The sequence below is a fragment of the Loxodonta africana genome, chromosome 14 (genome assembly GCF_030014295.1).
Source record: "Loxodonta africana isolate mLoxAfr1 chromosome 14, mLoxAfr1.hap2, whole genome shotgun sequence".
Taxonomy (NCBI): Eukaryota; Metazoa; Chordata; class Mammalia; order Proboscidea; family Elephantidae; genus Loxodonta; species Loxodonta africana.
The window spans coordinates 6,661,026-6,677,778 of NC_087355.1; the positions used below are offsets into that span (position 1 = coordinate 6,661,026).

The following is a 16,753-nucleotide window of genomic DNA, read 5'->3' on the forward strand; positions in this document are numbered from 1 at the left end:
GACACTAAATTGCGACTCTTCTATAAGCAGCTACGTTATTTGTCTTTTCAGTAAGCATGCAGTAATTTAAAATATCTTGCTCTGCCAATTCTAAGATGACTAAAAGATTCCTGTAAATTTGAAAACTAAATGAAATGCATCTTTTTTCAGGAAATGACGAATAGCATATTGACTCAAAAAAGGAAGAAACTATGGGGAAAAAAAAAGCAAAACATAAATCAAGGACAAAATTGAAAACACAGTCAATAAAAGCCACTCCTAAAAGCTTCCAGTAATCTCATGGGCAAATTCTACCAAATCTTTAAGGAAAAATAATTCCCTTATGAAGATATAAATAGATGGATAGATAGGTATCCTAATAAAATATTACCAAATCAAATTCAGTAGAATAATAAAAGAAAAACCACATATTAGAGCCAAGAAGAGTTTACCTCAGTAAGGGTGGTCCAATGTTAAGAAATTCATTAATGTAATTCATTTCATTAACTGCTTAAAGGAGAAAATTCATTCAATCATCTCCGTAGGTGTTTCATAATCTGATTTCACCTGATAAAAGACTTCCATATTCAAAAGAAGACACAGCATCCACCAACGGGTGAATGGATAAACAAATTGTGGTATATCCATACAATGCAGTACTACTCAGCAATTAAAAGGAATGGACTATTGATACATGCAGCAATCTCAAAATAATTATGTTGAACAAAGGAAGCTAGAAAAAAAAGAGTACATATTCCATTTATGTAACATTTATATAAAATTCTAGAAAATGAAAAATTATAGTGACGACAGCAAATCAGTGACTGTCTTGGGCAAGGGGTATTAGGAGGGAGGGAGTACAAAGAGATTCCAAAGGGAAAGAGGAAACTTTTGGGGGTGGTAGGTATGGTCACTATGAGTAGAGGTGATGCTTTCATAGGTACCTTGTATGCCACTGAGTGAATTTCTACTAATAGACATGTCAAAACTTAACAAATTGTATACTTTAAACATGTGCAGTTCATAGTATGTCAGCTATACCTCAATAAAGCTGTTTTTTAAAAAGTATAAGGACGGATTTTGATAGAATTTGCCTTTGGCTGCTGATGGCTGTATTTAGTTATGAGTTTGTTCTCTAGATCATTAAGATTCTTCCATGTATTTACAAAGAAATAGGTGCATAAACAAATAAAAAATACTAACTCATAAGATAGGCTAGTACAACATATTTTATACTATATAAGCAGTAGAGGAAAACTTCCTTAAACTGGTGAAGTTACCTTCTCCCAGAAATCTCCAACACACATTATACTTAATGACAGTATTATCAGTCTTCTCAGTAAAGTCATGAAGACGACAAAGTTGCCTAGTATTATTGCTACTTTTCACTATTTATTGAACTTCCTGCTAATGAGCGAAAACCAGGGAAGGAAGGACGTTTGTACCTTGGAAAGGTTCAGGAAGCAAAGAGACAGTGTGATTACTTACAAACAGTATGATGGTCTAACTAGACAATCCAAGAGAACCAGCAGAAAGACTCCTAGAACTCATAAGAGAATTCAATAGAGTGGCCAGATATCGTATCCTGAGCCTTTCTACTTCCCTAAATAGCCACTTAGAAAGTAAGGGGGCAGGGGGGAAGATGTCATTTATGACAGCAGCAAAAATCAATCTATAAAATATCCAGGAATAACCAAAAAACCAAACCAATTGCCATTGAGTGAATTCTGACTCATGGCGACTCTGTTGCAGAGTAGAACTGCACTCCGTATGGTTTTCAATGGCTGATTTTTCAGTAGATTGCCAGGGCTTTCTTCCTAGGTGCCTCTGAGTGGATTCAAATTGCCAGCTTTTTGGTTAGTAGCCCAAAGCTTAACCATCTGCACCACACAAGGACTCCTGGAATAAACCTATAAAACTGTAAAGACTTGTTTAAAGAAAACTTTTAAACTGTACGTGAGAGGAATTAAATACAGGTAGATATTTCATGTACTATTTGAGAAGATTTGATCTTGTAAAGATGTTGAAATAAGAGTCCCTTGAAACCCTTTGATATTGCCATGTTAATACTCTTTCCTTCTTTTAGGAGGCAATTGGATTTTTTTTTTTAATGAGGCAAGTTGCATCAATATATCTTAGAAAATAAAAGTTTTCTAGAGCATCTTTGCTTAAAGATTGTGCTGGATTGTCCTTGCCCCTCATATGCTGAACGGAGTAAAGCCATAATTGGTCTGTGTCTCCACTGAAATGCCACAGATGCAAGAAAACCAAAGACACAAGGGAAAGATGAGTCCAAGGGACTACAGGACCACAACTACCACAGCCTCCACCAGACCGAGTCCAGCACAACGAGATGGTGCCCGGCTACCACCACCGACTGCTCTGACAGGGATCACAATAGAGGGTCCTAGACAAAGCCTGAGAAAAATGTAGAACAAAATTCTAATTCAAACAAACAAACAAAAAAAGCCCAGACTTACTGGTCTGACAGAGACTGGAGAAACCCTGAGAGTATTGCCTCCAGACACTCTTTTAGCTCAGTACTGAAGTCACTCCTGAGGTTCTCCCTTCAGCCAAAGATTAGACAGGCCCATAAAACAAAACGAGACTAAATGGGCACACGAGCCCAGGGGCAAAGATGAGAAGGCAGGAGGGGACAGGAAAGCTGGTAATGGGGAACCTAAGGTTGAGAAGGGGAGAGTATTGACATGTTGTGGGGTTGGCAACCAATGTCATAAAACAGTATGTGTATTAATTGTTCAATGAGAAATTAATTTGTTCTGTAAACCTTCATCTACAGCACAATTGAAAGAAAGAAAGAAATGCCACAGATGAGGCACAAGACTGATACCTAGAGGCCCCTGAGAGCCCAAAGCTTCTGCTCTAGGAGCTACATTAAGTGGGGTTGGAGACACGTCTGCCTTTGAAGCCATCTCCCAATAGTACCACAAAATGTGGCTGTGAGCTGGGCAGATTTCCCTGCCTCCACCCTTGACCAAGTGATCCATGCTAGCTCAGAAGCCTGGGACCACCCAGTGGAAGGCTGGGCACTGTGGACTGGTCTGGGCGATGTATCACTTGGTCTGCCACGGGGAGGGACTCTCTTTCATGCTGTCCTGAAACTTACATCCCAATGTAATTAAAAGACAAGTTAGGGCTAGCCTAGAGAAGGAGACGTCCCTGATTTGGGCAGGTACTAAGACAGATGTCATTTCTCTCAAAATAAATCTGTGTATCAGCCCTAATCCAAATCCAAACATGATATTTTGGGACCTTGGCAAGCTGATTCCACAATTCAGCTGGAAGAAAAAATGGTCAAGACCAGCCACTAAAGAAAGTTTTTTAATTAAGAGAGCTTGGCCTACAAATATAAAAAAAAATAAAAGGATAATAATTACAAGCAAGTCCAATAGCATATAGGAATAGGTAATAGTCAATAGGAATAGACAAATACAATGTTGGAATAGAATAATAAATCTAGCATTTAATTCCAAAGTCCTGTTTAAGGTTCCTTAGTTTTTTTTTATATCTGCTTACTCTTAACCCATCAATAATTCACCGGTTGTATCCAAAGTAAAAATGGGCTCAGCAATTTCTGGTTTCTTATGGTGACTTTACGCTTTTCTCCTTCAGGTATTTTTGTGGTCCTCAAAAAAAAGGAGAGGGGAACCCAAGGTGGAGAAGGGGAGAATGTTGACACCTTGTGGGGTTGGCAACAATGTCAGAAAACAATATGTGTTTTAATTGTTTAATGAGACACTCATTTGCTCTGTAAACCTTCATCTGAAGTACAGTTTAAAAAAAAAAAAAAGGAGAGGGGCTGAGAGACATAAAGCTTTTGCTTTCCCACCTGGGGAGCTAGAGGGAAGTTCCCTAAGACAGCAGGACAGATGTGGGGCCACCCACAGTGCCCACCTGACATCCTGATGCTCTCTGGGAATAACTGAGCAATCACTATGCACCCCTCAGTTCCTAAGTGCTTTGCAAGTTTGGGGTCATTAATCCCAAACTGAGTAACTTGGAGATGACACAGCTAGTGAAGATTTGACTTGGGTCTGCCAGGCCTCCGGGAACAGTCCCCTCTTCTGCTATTTCCATCTGCTGTGTTAGTGTGGCTGACTTTTTTGGCTTGGTATCCTCTCTCTCTCTGTGCTGGTCTCAGGGGCAGCCACAATTAAGCTGTCACCTGTAACTGCTCCTCCGTGGTTCGGTTCCAGAGGGCTCGACTGGGAAATGCCCCTAGTGTCGCACTTATTGAGATATCTTAGATTTATGTGTTTACTTGTCTGTCTCCTTTACTGAACTGTGAGCCCCTTAAGGGCAGGGACCCTCTTATTTGTCATTTTCCTCTTAGACTGTGTCAAAATGCTTGGCAGATGCTAGGCATGAAGTAAATGTTTCATAAATTACTGGATTCTAAGATTCTCAGCACCTAATTTTACCAGAATTAGTAGAAATGACCTGGATAGAGTCATCATTGCATCTTCTTAATGACTCCAACAGCTGCATCCCTGGGCTGATGGCCTGTTAACTCTGCCTTCTCCCTTCCTACATTCCCTGCTGCAGCCTATGGGATCAGAACGGATGGAGATGCGAAAACGGCAGATGTCTGCAGCCCAGGAGACACCAGGCGCCACTCCAAGCCAGCACATAGGGGGAAATCATGGATCAAATGCCTGCTGCTTCTGCTGGTGCTGCTGCTGTAGCTGCTCTTGGTAACGTGTGGGGTTTTTACCAACATATTGCCGATGGGGAATTAGTACCCCTCAGTAGTGCTGGTTTAGGGTTAATTCAACAAGTGGTCTTTAAGCAACTACTATTTTTTTTTTTTTTTATGTGCCTAAGGAGTCTTTGACTGGTGCAAACAATTAACAGGCTCAAGTGCTAACCAGAAGGTTGGAGGTTCGAGTCCACCCAAAGACACCTCTGAAGAAAAACTTGGCAATCTACTTCCAAAAATAATCAACCATTGAAAGTCCTATGGAGCACAGTTCTACTGTGACACGCATGGGGTTGCCAAGAGTCAGAGTCAACTGCAACTGGTTTTACTATGTGCTAACATTGATTTGACTTCTGTAAAGGACACCTTCCCCCCTACCCAAAAAAAAAATTAAGAAGAGAATACATTTTAGCACTTGAGGAACTTTTACTCAAATTCCTGGAATCAGACAAACATACGTTAAACAACTGAAGGCCAATATAAGGCAGTTTATCATCTAATATTAACATTAGGGCAGAAACAATGCCTGAATCATTAGAAAGGGGTGAACTCCCAGCACTTGGTAATAAAGGCTTTGTGGAAGAGAAGGATTTCAGATGACTCTGAAGGCTGGGTTATGAAGTAGAGAGCCTGGTTATCTTCTGCTGCTTTTGTTTTGTTAATTTTGTTTTTTAATAAAGAAAAATATCAAAATATGTGCTTAAAATGGAGAGAGAAATCTAAAAATATAGGCTAGCTTACTGCATAGAGGAAGACACAAAATCAATGTCCAGGAAAGTCTGGCCAGCTCCTGCTTGACTTGAGCTCGTGTTAGTTTCTAAAATGTTCCCATCTAGTGGATGGGGCACAGCAATAACAGTGGCCAGGGACTGAAAGAATCTTGGCTCTGAGGGGCCCATCCATTGCTAGCAAGTGGGAATATGGCGCATGTACAGTTGAGAAGTGCCCGGAAGTCTGGCATTTAACACAAGCCTTCAGTCCCCGGTAGGAATCTGGATGATTAACTAGGAACTGGAAAGAGAGGCTTAGATAGGAGGCTGAGACACACGTGGCAGTCCGAGACCCAACCCAAACATGAAGATAGTGCCTGTGGCAGACAGACTAAGTTAGGCCCCTTCTCCACTCTCCTTTTGCTAGCGGACCTCAGTGTTGAAAGGACAATTGTCTGAGAGATGTGCAAGCATTCCCCAGTGCTGGTGACACCTCTGCTGTCATGGCAGAGGATGGGAGGCTGACAGTATGGCCTGGAGAATGTCCCGTACTGATGGGGTAAGGACGACAGGTGGATGCAGACTCCAGAGTAGTGTCCTTCCATAAAGTGGGGTAATGCCCAGAAGAACAGAATGTGCGGTTAAGAGACACAAGTCTGGGGTTGTATCCTGGATCTAGGGTGGCTCAGAAACTAGTTGAGACTGAGCCTACAGCTGGAGGTATCAGCAGCTATAGATAAGCAGGGCTGGAGAAGGCAAGAGCTATGCATATAAGCAATACATTTGTGTGTGATGATAATTCATTGCTCAATTTTTCAACTGGGTAAGATATAGAGAAGCATGCTCCAATCTGGACTGCTATTTTTGCTGTGTCTTTCTGAAAGCTAAATATGTGGTTGTGGTTGTTGTTGTTAGGGGCTGTGGAGTTGGTTTCAAATCATAGTGACCCTATGCACAACAGAATGAAACACTGCCCAGTCCTGAGCCATCCTCACAATCGTTGTTATGATTGAGCCCATTATTGCAGCCACCGTGTCAGTCGATTTCGTTGAGGGTCTTCCTCTTTTTTGCTGACCCTGTACTTCACCAAGCATGATGTGGTTATTTCTGTACAAAGTTCTCAAAATTCAACCTTTTGCTTGTTCTATTTTTAAGACCTTTATTGTACCAAGGCTTCAACAAAATCTTTTCCTATCTTGGGAGTGTGGGAATGAGATGGAGTGGGCACATGGTGAACACAAACAAATCTTAGGGTACACTGAAATTTATTTTGAATTACATGAGCCACACTTTGCATGATTCCTCCAGACCACACCACTTTGTGTTTTAACAGGGCAAGGAAGTGATTACATCCACTCCTCATTTATCAACATGATTAGGTTTCAAGGACCAGGTCATTATACAAAAATCATCATGTGAAAATGGAGGATGACCACATCAGATCACAAAATGTAAGATGACTACCTCATTACATAACTGCCAAATTACATCATTACATAACTGCCAAACCACTGGCTCAGGCAAGTTGACACATAACCTTAATCATCACAGCCAGTATTACTCTTGCCTTGCACTTTGGCATTCATTACTGCCAGATGTATATTGTTAATGTGGAAAATAGTCAAATAGTAGATTTTTTACTATTGTCATAAATGCAAAATCTCAAATAATGAGATAGTCCGTAAGTGAAGAGTAGGTATATTTACTTTAGAACCAAATAGAATTTCTAATCACTAGTTGCCCTTTTATAAAATGTACCTAATAAATTCATTTTTAAACTTTTATTAGGTAAAATTTTAAACATACACAATAGAATATTCACAAGAGAATAATGAACCCCCATGTACCCATTGGAGCCCTGGTGGCACAGTGGTTAAGAGCTCTGCTGCTAACCAAGAGGTCGGCAGTTTGAATCCACCAGCTCTCCTTGGAAACCCTATGGGGCAGTTCTACTCTGTCCTAGAGGGTTGCTACGAGTCAGAATCGACTAGACAGCAATGAGTTTGTTTTTGTTTTTATTTTTTGGTATGTACCCCTCATTCAGCCACAATAACATCAACCCATCAGCAGTCCTGTCTCAGACACACCCTATTCTTCCCTCCACTGTATTATTTTAAAGCAAATCTCAGATCTTAGAATCAATTTATCTTTGTATCTATCTCTCTCTCTCTCTCTACGCGTGCACACTCACACACACACACCCTTGCAATTTATTTGAAAATGCAAGGTCATTTGTCCTATCAAGTTTCCCACAGACTGGATTTTGCTTATTGTATCCCACATGTGGTCCAGTATCTTCCTCTGTCCTCTCTATTTCCTATACATTGGTAGTTGGATCTAAAACCTTGATGACATTCAAGTTTTTAAATTTGGTTTTTGAAAACAAGTCAAATCCCTCTTCAACAAAAGTGCTGGAGAAGTTAGATACCCACAGTATGACAGTGAACCCTGTTGTAGTGATCTAGTGCTGTTATAATACCAGTGGATGGCTTCAACAAAGAGAAATTTATTTCCTCACAGTAAAGTAGGTTAAAAGTCCAAATTCAGGGCTTCGGCTCCAGGGGAAGGCTTTCTCTCTCTGTTGGCTCTGGAGGAAGGTCCTTGTCCTTAACCTTCCCCTGGTCAAGGAGCTCCTCATGTGCAGGGACCCCAGGTCCAAAGGATGCACTCTGCTCCCAGTGATGCTTTCTTGGTGGTATGAGGTTCCCAACTCTCTGTTTGTTTCCCTTTCATCTCTTGAGAGATAAAAGGTGGTGCAGGCCACACCCCAGGGAAACTCCTTTTACCTTGGATCAGGGTGGTGACCTGAGTAAGAGTGGTGTTACAATCCCACCCTAATCCTCTTAACGTAAAATTACAATCACAAAATGGAGGACAATCACACAATACTGGACATCATGGCCTAACCACATTGACACATATTTTTGGCGGGACACAATTCAATCCATAACAACCCTAACGTAATCCTCACACCTTACATACAAATTAACTCAGAATGTACCAGGGACTTAAATGTAAAATGCAAAACTATAAAACTTTTAGAAAAAATACCAGAAAAACTCTTCAGGATCTGGGGTTAGACAAAAAGTTCAGAATCATAATCTTTTTGTAAATAAAACCGATAAATTGGATTTCATCAAAATTTAAAACTTTGGCTCTGTGAAAGATCTTATAAAGATGACAAAAAGACAGTTTACAGAATGATAAAAAATATTTGCAAGCCATGTATGCAACAAAGGACCAGTTTCTAAAATATATAAAGAGCTCTCAAATTTCAACAGTTTAAACAAACAATTCAGTTAGAACATAGACAACAGACATGAAGAAACGTTTCACTGCAAATGATATATAGATGACAAATAAGCACATAAAAATGTTCAACATCACTAGCCATTAGCCAACCCAACCTAACCCGTTGCTGTCGAGTCAATTCCGATTCATAGCAACCCTATAGGACAGAGTAGAACTGTCCCATAGGGTTTCCAAGGAATGGCTAGTGGATTCAAACTGCCGACCTTTTGATTAGCAGCCGTAGCACTTAACCACTATGCCACCAGGGTACTCATTAGCCATTAAAAAAAAAAAATTTTTTTTTTATTAGGAAATGTAAATTAAAACCACAATGAGACATCACTGCACACCTGTTAGAAAAGCTAAAAAAAAAAAAAAAAAAAACAAGTGACAATGCCAAATGCTGGTGAGGATGTGGAGAAACTGCATCACTCATACATTGCTGGTGAGAATGTGAAATGGTACAACTACTCTGGAAAATAATTTGTTACTTTCTTAAACAACTAAACATGCAATTACCAAATGAGCCAACACATCAGCCTTATTTATAAAAGCTAAACACTAGACACAGCCCAGATGTCCTTCAGTGGGTCAATGGTTAAACAAACCACAATATATCCATACCAGAGAATACTACTTAACAATAAAAAGAATGAAGTATTGATACACACAACTTGGATGAATCTTCAAAGAATTGTGCAGAGCTGAAAAAGCTAATCTCAAAAGATCACATACTGTATGATTATATATATATATATATATATATATATATATATATGTTCAACCATTTCAGGAAGTAACATATAATCCAGAAGTGATGGTTCTGAAGGAAGAAGTCCAAGCTGCACTGAAGGCATTGGTGAAAAACAAAGCTCTAGGAATTTGCAGAAGACCAATTGAGATCTTTCAACAAATGCATGCACCTCTAGCACTGCTCAGTCATCTATGCCAAGAAATTTGGAAGACAGCTACCTGACCAGCCAACTGGAAAAAATCCATATTTATGCCTATTTCCAAGGAAGGTGATCCAACCAAATGTGGAAATATCAAACAATATCATTAATATTACATGCAAGCAAAATTTTGCTGAAGATCATTCAAAAGTGGCTGCAGCAGTATATCAACAGGAAACTGCCAGAAATTCAAGCCAGATTTAGAAGAGGACGTGGAACCAGGGATATCATTGCTGATGTCAAATGGATCTTGGCTGAAAGCAGAGAATACCAGAAAGATGTTTACCTGTGTTTTATTGACTATGTTAAGGCATTCGACTGTGTTGACCGTAACAAATTATGTATAACATTGTGAAGAACTGGAATTCCAGAACACTTAAGTGTGCTTATGAGGAATCTGTACCTAGATCAAGAGGCAGTCATTAGAACAGAACAAGGGAATACTGAATGGTTTAAAGTCAAGAAAGGCATGTGTCAGAGTTGTATTCTTTCACCATACCTATTCAATCTGTATGCTGAGCAAATCTGAGAAGCTGAACGATATGAAGAAGAATGGGGGCATCAGGATTAATGACCTGCATTATGCAGATGACACAACCTTGCTTGCTGAAAGTGAAGAGAACTTGAAGCACTTACTGATGAAGATCAAAGACCACAGCCTTCAGTATGGATTACACCTCAACATAAAGAAAACAAAAATCGTCACAATTGGACCAATAAGCAACATGATGATAAATGGAGAAAAGATTGAGGTTGCCAAGGATTTCATTTTACTTGGATCCACAGTCAACACCCATGGAAGCAGCAGTCAAGAAATCAAAAGACGCACTGCATTAAGCAAAGATGTCACCTTGAGGATTGACATGTGCCTGACCCAAACCATGGTGTTCTCAGTCGCCTCATATGAATGTGAAACCTGGACAATGAATAAGGAAGACTGAAGAATTGACACCTTGGAAGCAAAGATGGCAAGACTTTGTGTCACGTACTTTGGACAAGTTAGGAGGGATCAGTCCCTGGAGAAGAACATGCTTAGTAGAGGGTCAGCGAAAAAGAGGAAGACCCTCAATGGGACGGATTGACACAGTAGCTGCAACAATGGGCTCAAGCACAACAACAATTGTGAGGGTGGTGCAGGGCTGGGCAGGACTGTTCTGCGTAGGGTCTCTATGAGTCGGGAGCAACCTGACAGCACCTAACAACAACAACAACATATATATGAATGGAGTGCTAGGGAGTGAGGAGGGTGTGGCTATAAAAGGGCAACACTAGGGATCCTCGTGGTGATTGCCATGTTCTGTATCTTGACTGCACTCAATGTCAATTTCCTGGTGGTGATATTGTGCTGTAGTTTTGTGAGCTATCCATCGGAGCGCACTGGGTAAAGCAATTTTTTTTTTAAATAATTTTTATTCTTTAAGTGAAAGTTTACAAATCAAGTCAGTCTTTCACACAAAAACCCATGTATGCCTTGCTACACACTCCCAATTACTCTCCCCCTAATGAGACAGCCCACTGTCTCCCTCCACTCTCTTTTCGTGTCCATTTCACCAGCTTGTAACCCCCTCCAACCTCTCATCTCCCCTCCAGGCAGGAGATGCCAACAGAGTGGGTAAAGCATTTTTATGCATTATTTCTTATAACTGCATTTAAGTCTACAAATTATCTCAAAATAAAAAGTTTAATTAAAAAAAAGACATGGGAGGGGGAAAAAAAAAAACATTTGCAACACGTATAAGCAAAAAAGATTAGCATCCAGAATATATAAAGAATACCTAAAAAAAAAAAGACAGGGTGTTCAACAGAGGTCCTGGGAGCCAGGTGGAGACAACACAAAACTACCTCATGAGTGTCAAAGAAGGCAGAGGGAGAAGAGATGGTAACAATGTAAAGAAAAACCCTCTCACTCAAAATGAACTGGCAAATCAGAATTACAAAACATACTTTAAAAATCTAGTGCTAAGAAAGAGAGTCAATAAACCAGAATTTGGATTCAGTCTAGAGTTTGATAAAAAGTTTGATGAAGATTATAAAATATGTTCCAAATACTGAAGAGGTACATGAAGAAAGGGCTTCCATTTTAAGAAGAAAGCAAGAAATTAGAGTGAAATGGGCAGAAGTGAAACAAGAACAGGTGGATATGAATAAGAATGGGTTGGAAATTTTGGAAATGAAAAATGTGGCCATGGAAATAATCAAAATTGATGGGATAAATACAAGTACATACACAAACTGAATCTTCGTATGATAGAAGCAAGGAATCCATCAGAACTCAGGCCGAGGAAACTTAGGGATAAATGAAAACATAAGAAGAACACTTAAGATAGACTTCCAGCCACCATTCAACCATAGACAGAAGCACCACGCTGTCCCTTCACAGGAAAGACCCGAAAAACTAAGAGAGACAAACGTCATTCCTGGAATCTGAAGTGCTAAATGAAGAGATAAAGAACTCAGCAAAGCACCGAATGGAATAAGAAACTGACAGGACAGAGACCAAAGAGAGATACATGCAGAGGGCCCCATCAGCTAACACAGCATGGATCAGCCATCTTGGACTCCTGTCGGGGATAGGCAGACTGGGAGCACAGGAAAGCAGCTTCACAGAACTCCCAGCAGGAAACAGAGTACCCGGTAATCACGATACCTGCTTTCCCACCCCCTATTTTGCCCCCGTTGCTCTACCTCTGAGCTTCCTGGCTGGCTGCGGTGGCTCAGCTGCCGGGAAGTGCAGCGTCCATGCAGCTTGTCTTCGTACCATCCACGTCAGAGAACAGTGCACAGGGAGTACAGGAAAGCAGCTTCACGAAGTTCCCAGCAGGAGACAGAGCACCTGGTAACAAGTGATATAGGCTTTCCTAGCCTCCCCTTCTTCCCCCACCCCTTCAGCCTCCTCTGCTTCCTGCCAGCTGCAGTCTCTTGGCCAGGAGGCAACTGCTTTGGACTCAGGGTGCTTGGATTCACCCTGCCCACACTGGCCAAGCCCCTGAGCTCATTTTGGATCTTTCCGTCTCTTTTGGTTTCTTCTGATCCTCCTACCACCTCCCTGTCCTTTCTCTGGAACACCTGGCTCTGCGTGCCATCTTTTTTTCTTCTTGAAAGGCTGTGAAACCACGCTTGACTGGAGAACCACTCTCCCAGTCCGGGACACCATGCTGGTGGGATCCCTGGGTTTTTTTTTCCCCCATTTGTTTTGCTTTGTTTTTCTTTTCGCAGCTTGGGAGCTCTTTCTAGGTAGGCTGCACTGAACGGCTTAGGAGCCACTCCCCCAATCTGCGTAGCTGCTTAGGTGGGATCCCTGGGAGCATTTCCTTTTTTTTTTTTTTTCCTTTCTCTCTTTTTCCCTTTCTTCATTTCTCAGTTCTCATCTCTCTACACTTACCTTCTTTTCCTGTCTCCTGAATACCTGGTGCTGTGTGACATCTATAACCCTCTAGCTAGGCTATACTGTGCAGCCTGGGAGCCACTTCCCCAGTCTTAGCAGCCCCACCAGTGGGACTCTGGCACTCCTGGGGCTTTTCTTCTCCAAATTTTTATCTAGTTATTTTTTTCTTTCTTTTTCCCCTTGCTTTTTTTTTTTTTTTAATATCCTTTCTGCTTTTCTCCATTTCTCGGTTTCTCATCTCTCCACTCCAATGGCAAGCTCCCATAGCATTTCTTTTTTTTTCTTTCTTTCTTTGCTTGTTTGTTTTTGGCTCCTGTTTCTCTCTTCTCTCTGTCCTCCTTCCCCCACCCCTATTAGCTCCACACATCACAACCTCCCCTCTCTTTCCTGCCTACCTGCACTGTGCACTGAACGGCACACCCTTGAGCAGCACAAGCACAGCTAGAACCTACCCTGCACTGATTCCTGGCCCACCCTGTTGGCCCTAGTACATGCCACAAAGAGCCCATCCTAGCCCCTCCCCTTCAGTTGGATCTGTCCTGCTGCACCATAGCGGAATGACTGGCCCTGCCCATTGGAAAAGGAGGTGAAAAGTATCTTGACTACAGATGAGCAAAGAACACACAGCTCACCTGCTCAGGCATAACAACAACAACAAAAAAAAGTAGGATGAAACAAACAAATCTACAATCAAGAAGCAAAGAAAATAACTACTGAATGTCCCGAAGGCAGTAGACAATATCAAAACACATAAAAAAACAGGACAGGATGGTTCCAGTAGGCATCCAAAATAAAACACCAGATGACTTTCCAGTAGAAGAAAAGGCACTAGAACTACCTGGCAGGGAATTCAAATCTCTAATATTTGGAGCAATCCAAGAGTTGAAGAAAAAGCAGACAAAAATGAGGAAAAAGTAGACAAATTTATGGAAAAGGCAGACAAATTCATGGAAAATATAGACCAAAAAAATGGAACAATTCAGAAAATACAGGAACAAAATGCCAAAATAAATTCACAACTAGAAATCATACAAAAACAACAATTAGAAATCCAAAAGATAAACAACAAGATTTCAGAAATGGACAGTGTCACAGAAAGGCTGAGGAGCAGGTTTGAAATGATGGAAGAAAGAATCAGCGAAATTGAAGACAAACACTTGGCTACAGCTCTGTTTGAGGAAAAATCAGAAAAAATAAAGAAGAAAAATGAAGAAACCCTGAGAATTCCGTGGGATACAATCAAAAGCAAAAATTTATGAGTTACTGGAGCCACAGAATAGGGAGAGAAAATGGAAAACACAGAGAGGATCATTGAAGAATTACTGACAGAAAGCTTCCCTAATATCATGAATGATAAAAAGCTGACCATTAAAGAAGCTCAACGAACCCCACATAGGACAGATCCCAAAAGGAAAACACCAAGGCATATCATAATCACACTCGCTAAAAAAAACCAAAGACGAAGGAAAATCCTGCGAGCAGCTCGAGAAAAACAAAAAGTCACCTACAGAGGAGAAACAATAAGACTAAGCTCTGATTATTCAGCAGAAACCATGCAGGCAAGAAGGCAATGGGATGACATATATAAAACCCTGAAAGAAAAAAATTGCCAACCAAGAATAATATATCCTGCAAAACTTTCATTCAAATATGATGGCAAAATTAGGACATTTCCAGATAAACAGAAATTAAGAGAATATATAAAAACCAAACTTACAAGAATTATTAAAGGGAGTCCTTCGGTCTGAGAACAAACAACATCAAACCACAGCCTGAATCTAGGATGCAAGATTGTACCAGCCAAATACCAACCTAGGAAATGAACTTTCAAGGACTATCCAAAACCAAAACAATTGCAACAGGGAATCAGAGAGGTTAATCTGTAAATGACAACAATGTCAGAACAATAAAAGAAGGAATAAACGGTACAGGTATAGAACTTTCTAATGGAATGAAAGGCAAGGCAATACCAAGTAATAATAGACTGGTTCAAACCTAGGAAGATAAGGGGAAAGTTCAAGGTAGACACAAAGAAAGTTAACAAACCTACTCATCAAAATAAAGAAGAAAAATATAAAGTCTCAATAAAAACAAAATCTACAAAAACAAAAGAATTCCACAAATAAAAGGAACTCAGCACAGGACATTGTGCTGAGTGAACTAAGTCAATCACAAAAGGACAAATATCGTATGAGACCACTACTGTAAAAGCTCATGAAAAGGTTTACATACAAAAAGAAACAAGCTTTGATGGTTACAAGGGAGGGGAGGGGCGGGGATGGAAAAACATTTAATCGAAAATAGATAAGCAATAACTTTGGCGAAGGGTAAGACAGTACACAATACTGGAGAAACCAGCACAACCTGTACAAGGCAAGCCCATGGTAGCTCCATGGACACATCCAAACTCCCTAAGGGACCCAATTGCTGGGCTGCGGGGACCATGGTCTCAGGGAACATCTAGCCCAATTGGCATAGCAGAGTTTATAAAGAAAATGTTCTACATTCTACTTTGATGAGTAGTGTCTGGGGTCTTAAAAGCCTGTGAGCAGCCATCTAGGGTACTCCACTGGCCTCACCCCTTTGGGAGCAAGGAAAAATGAAGAAAACTAAAGATACAAGGGAAAGATTAGTCCAAAGTACTAATGGACCACATCTACCATGGCTTCCACCAGACTGAGTCCAGTACCAACTAGATGGTGCCTGACTACCACTACTGATTGCTTTGACAGGGATCATAGTAGAGACTCCTGGACAGAGCTTGATAAAAACATAGAACAAAATTCTAACTCAAAAAGAAAGACTGGACTTACTGGCCTGACAGAGACTGGAGAAACCCTGAGAGTATGGCCGCCGGACACCCTTTCAGCTCAGTAATGAGGCCACTCCTGAGGTTCATCCTTCAGCCAAAGATTGAACAGGCCCATGGAACAAAACAAGAGTAAAGGAGCACAGCAGCCCTGGGGCAGGGACTGGAAAGCAGGAGGGAAGAGGAAAGCTGGTTATAGGGAACCCAGAGTTGAGAAGGGAGAGTGTTGACATGTTGTGGCATTGTTAGCCAGTGTCATAGAACAATGTGTGTACTGTTTGATGAGAAACTAGTTTGTTCTGTAAACCTTCATCTAAAGTTCAATTAAAAGAAAATGACAAAAAAAAAAAAAGAACACTTAAGCGATATAAATTAGAGATGAGAAGTCCAGTGTACTTCTTCCTGAAGTTTCAGAAGAAGAAAATGGAGAGAATGCTGAAAAAGCAATATTTAAGACATTAGACCTGAAAATTTTCTACAATTGAATAAAGATAACCAGTCCTCAAACTCTCGTCGCATTCTCCTAGTACCAGGTAAGTTTAAAAAAAAAAGTCATAAGTCTAGCCATACCTGAACATTGGCTCTAATAATGTCAGCTCACTTGGGATCTGTCATTCTAGATTGCCCAGAGCAGGAACCATCATGGTGCTATTTGTTTTTTCTCTCTAGAAGCCATCAAACCACTGGCCTGGTAGCTGGGTCTCTTGCGCAACAGTAAGGTACCATACAATCAGAGGATACCCAGCAATCCTCAGACTGCATACCTCAGATCAACTTGAAAGTTAAAAATAGTCCTGTGCCAAGCCCCAGTAAAATATAACCTTCATCTTGTGAAATCTGGCACGTGGCTGGAATGACAGCCCATGGCCAATGTCCACCCCTCTTAAGAGATCCCTTACAATCTGA

General features: G+C 40.8%; 1 protein-coding gene across 1 annotated transcript in view; it reads left to right on the top strand.

Moving 5' to 3' along the window:
* RGS20 (regulator of G protein signaling 20) overlaps window positions 1–16,753 on the top strand; it is a 138,184-nt gene that overhangs the window by 91,387 nt on the left and 30,044 nt on the right. The window contains exon 3 of the mRNA XM_003408317.3: window positions 4,546–4,694. Coding sequence (XP_003408365.2) covers window positions 4,546–4,694 — 149 coding nt within the window. The remainder of the gene's footprint in view (window positions 1–4,545; window positions 4,695–16,753) is intronic.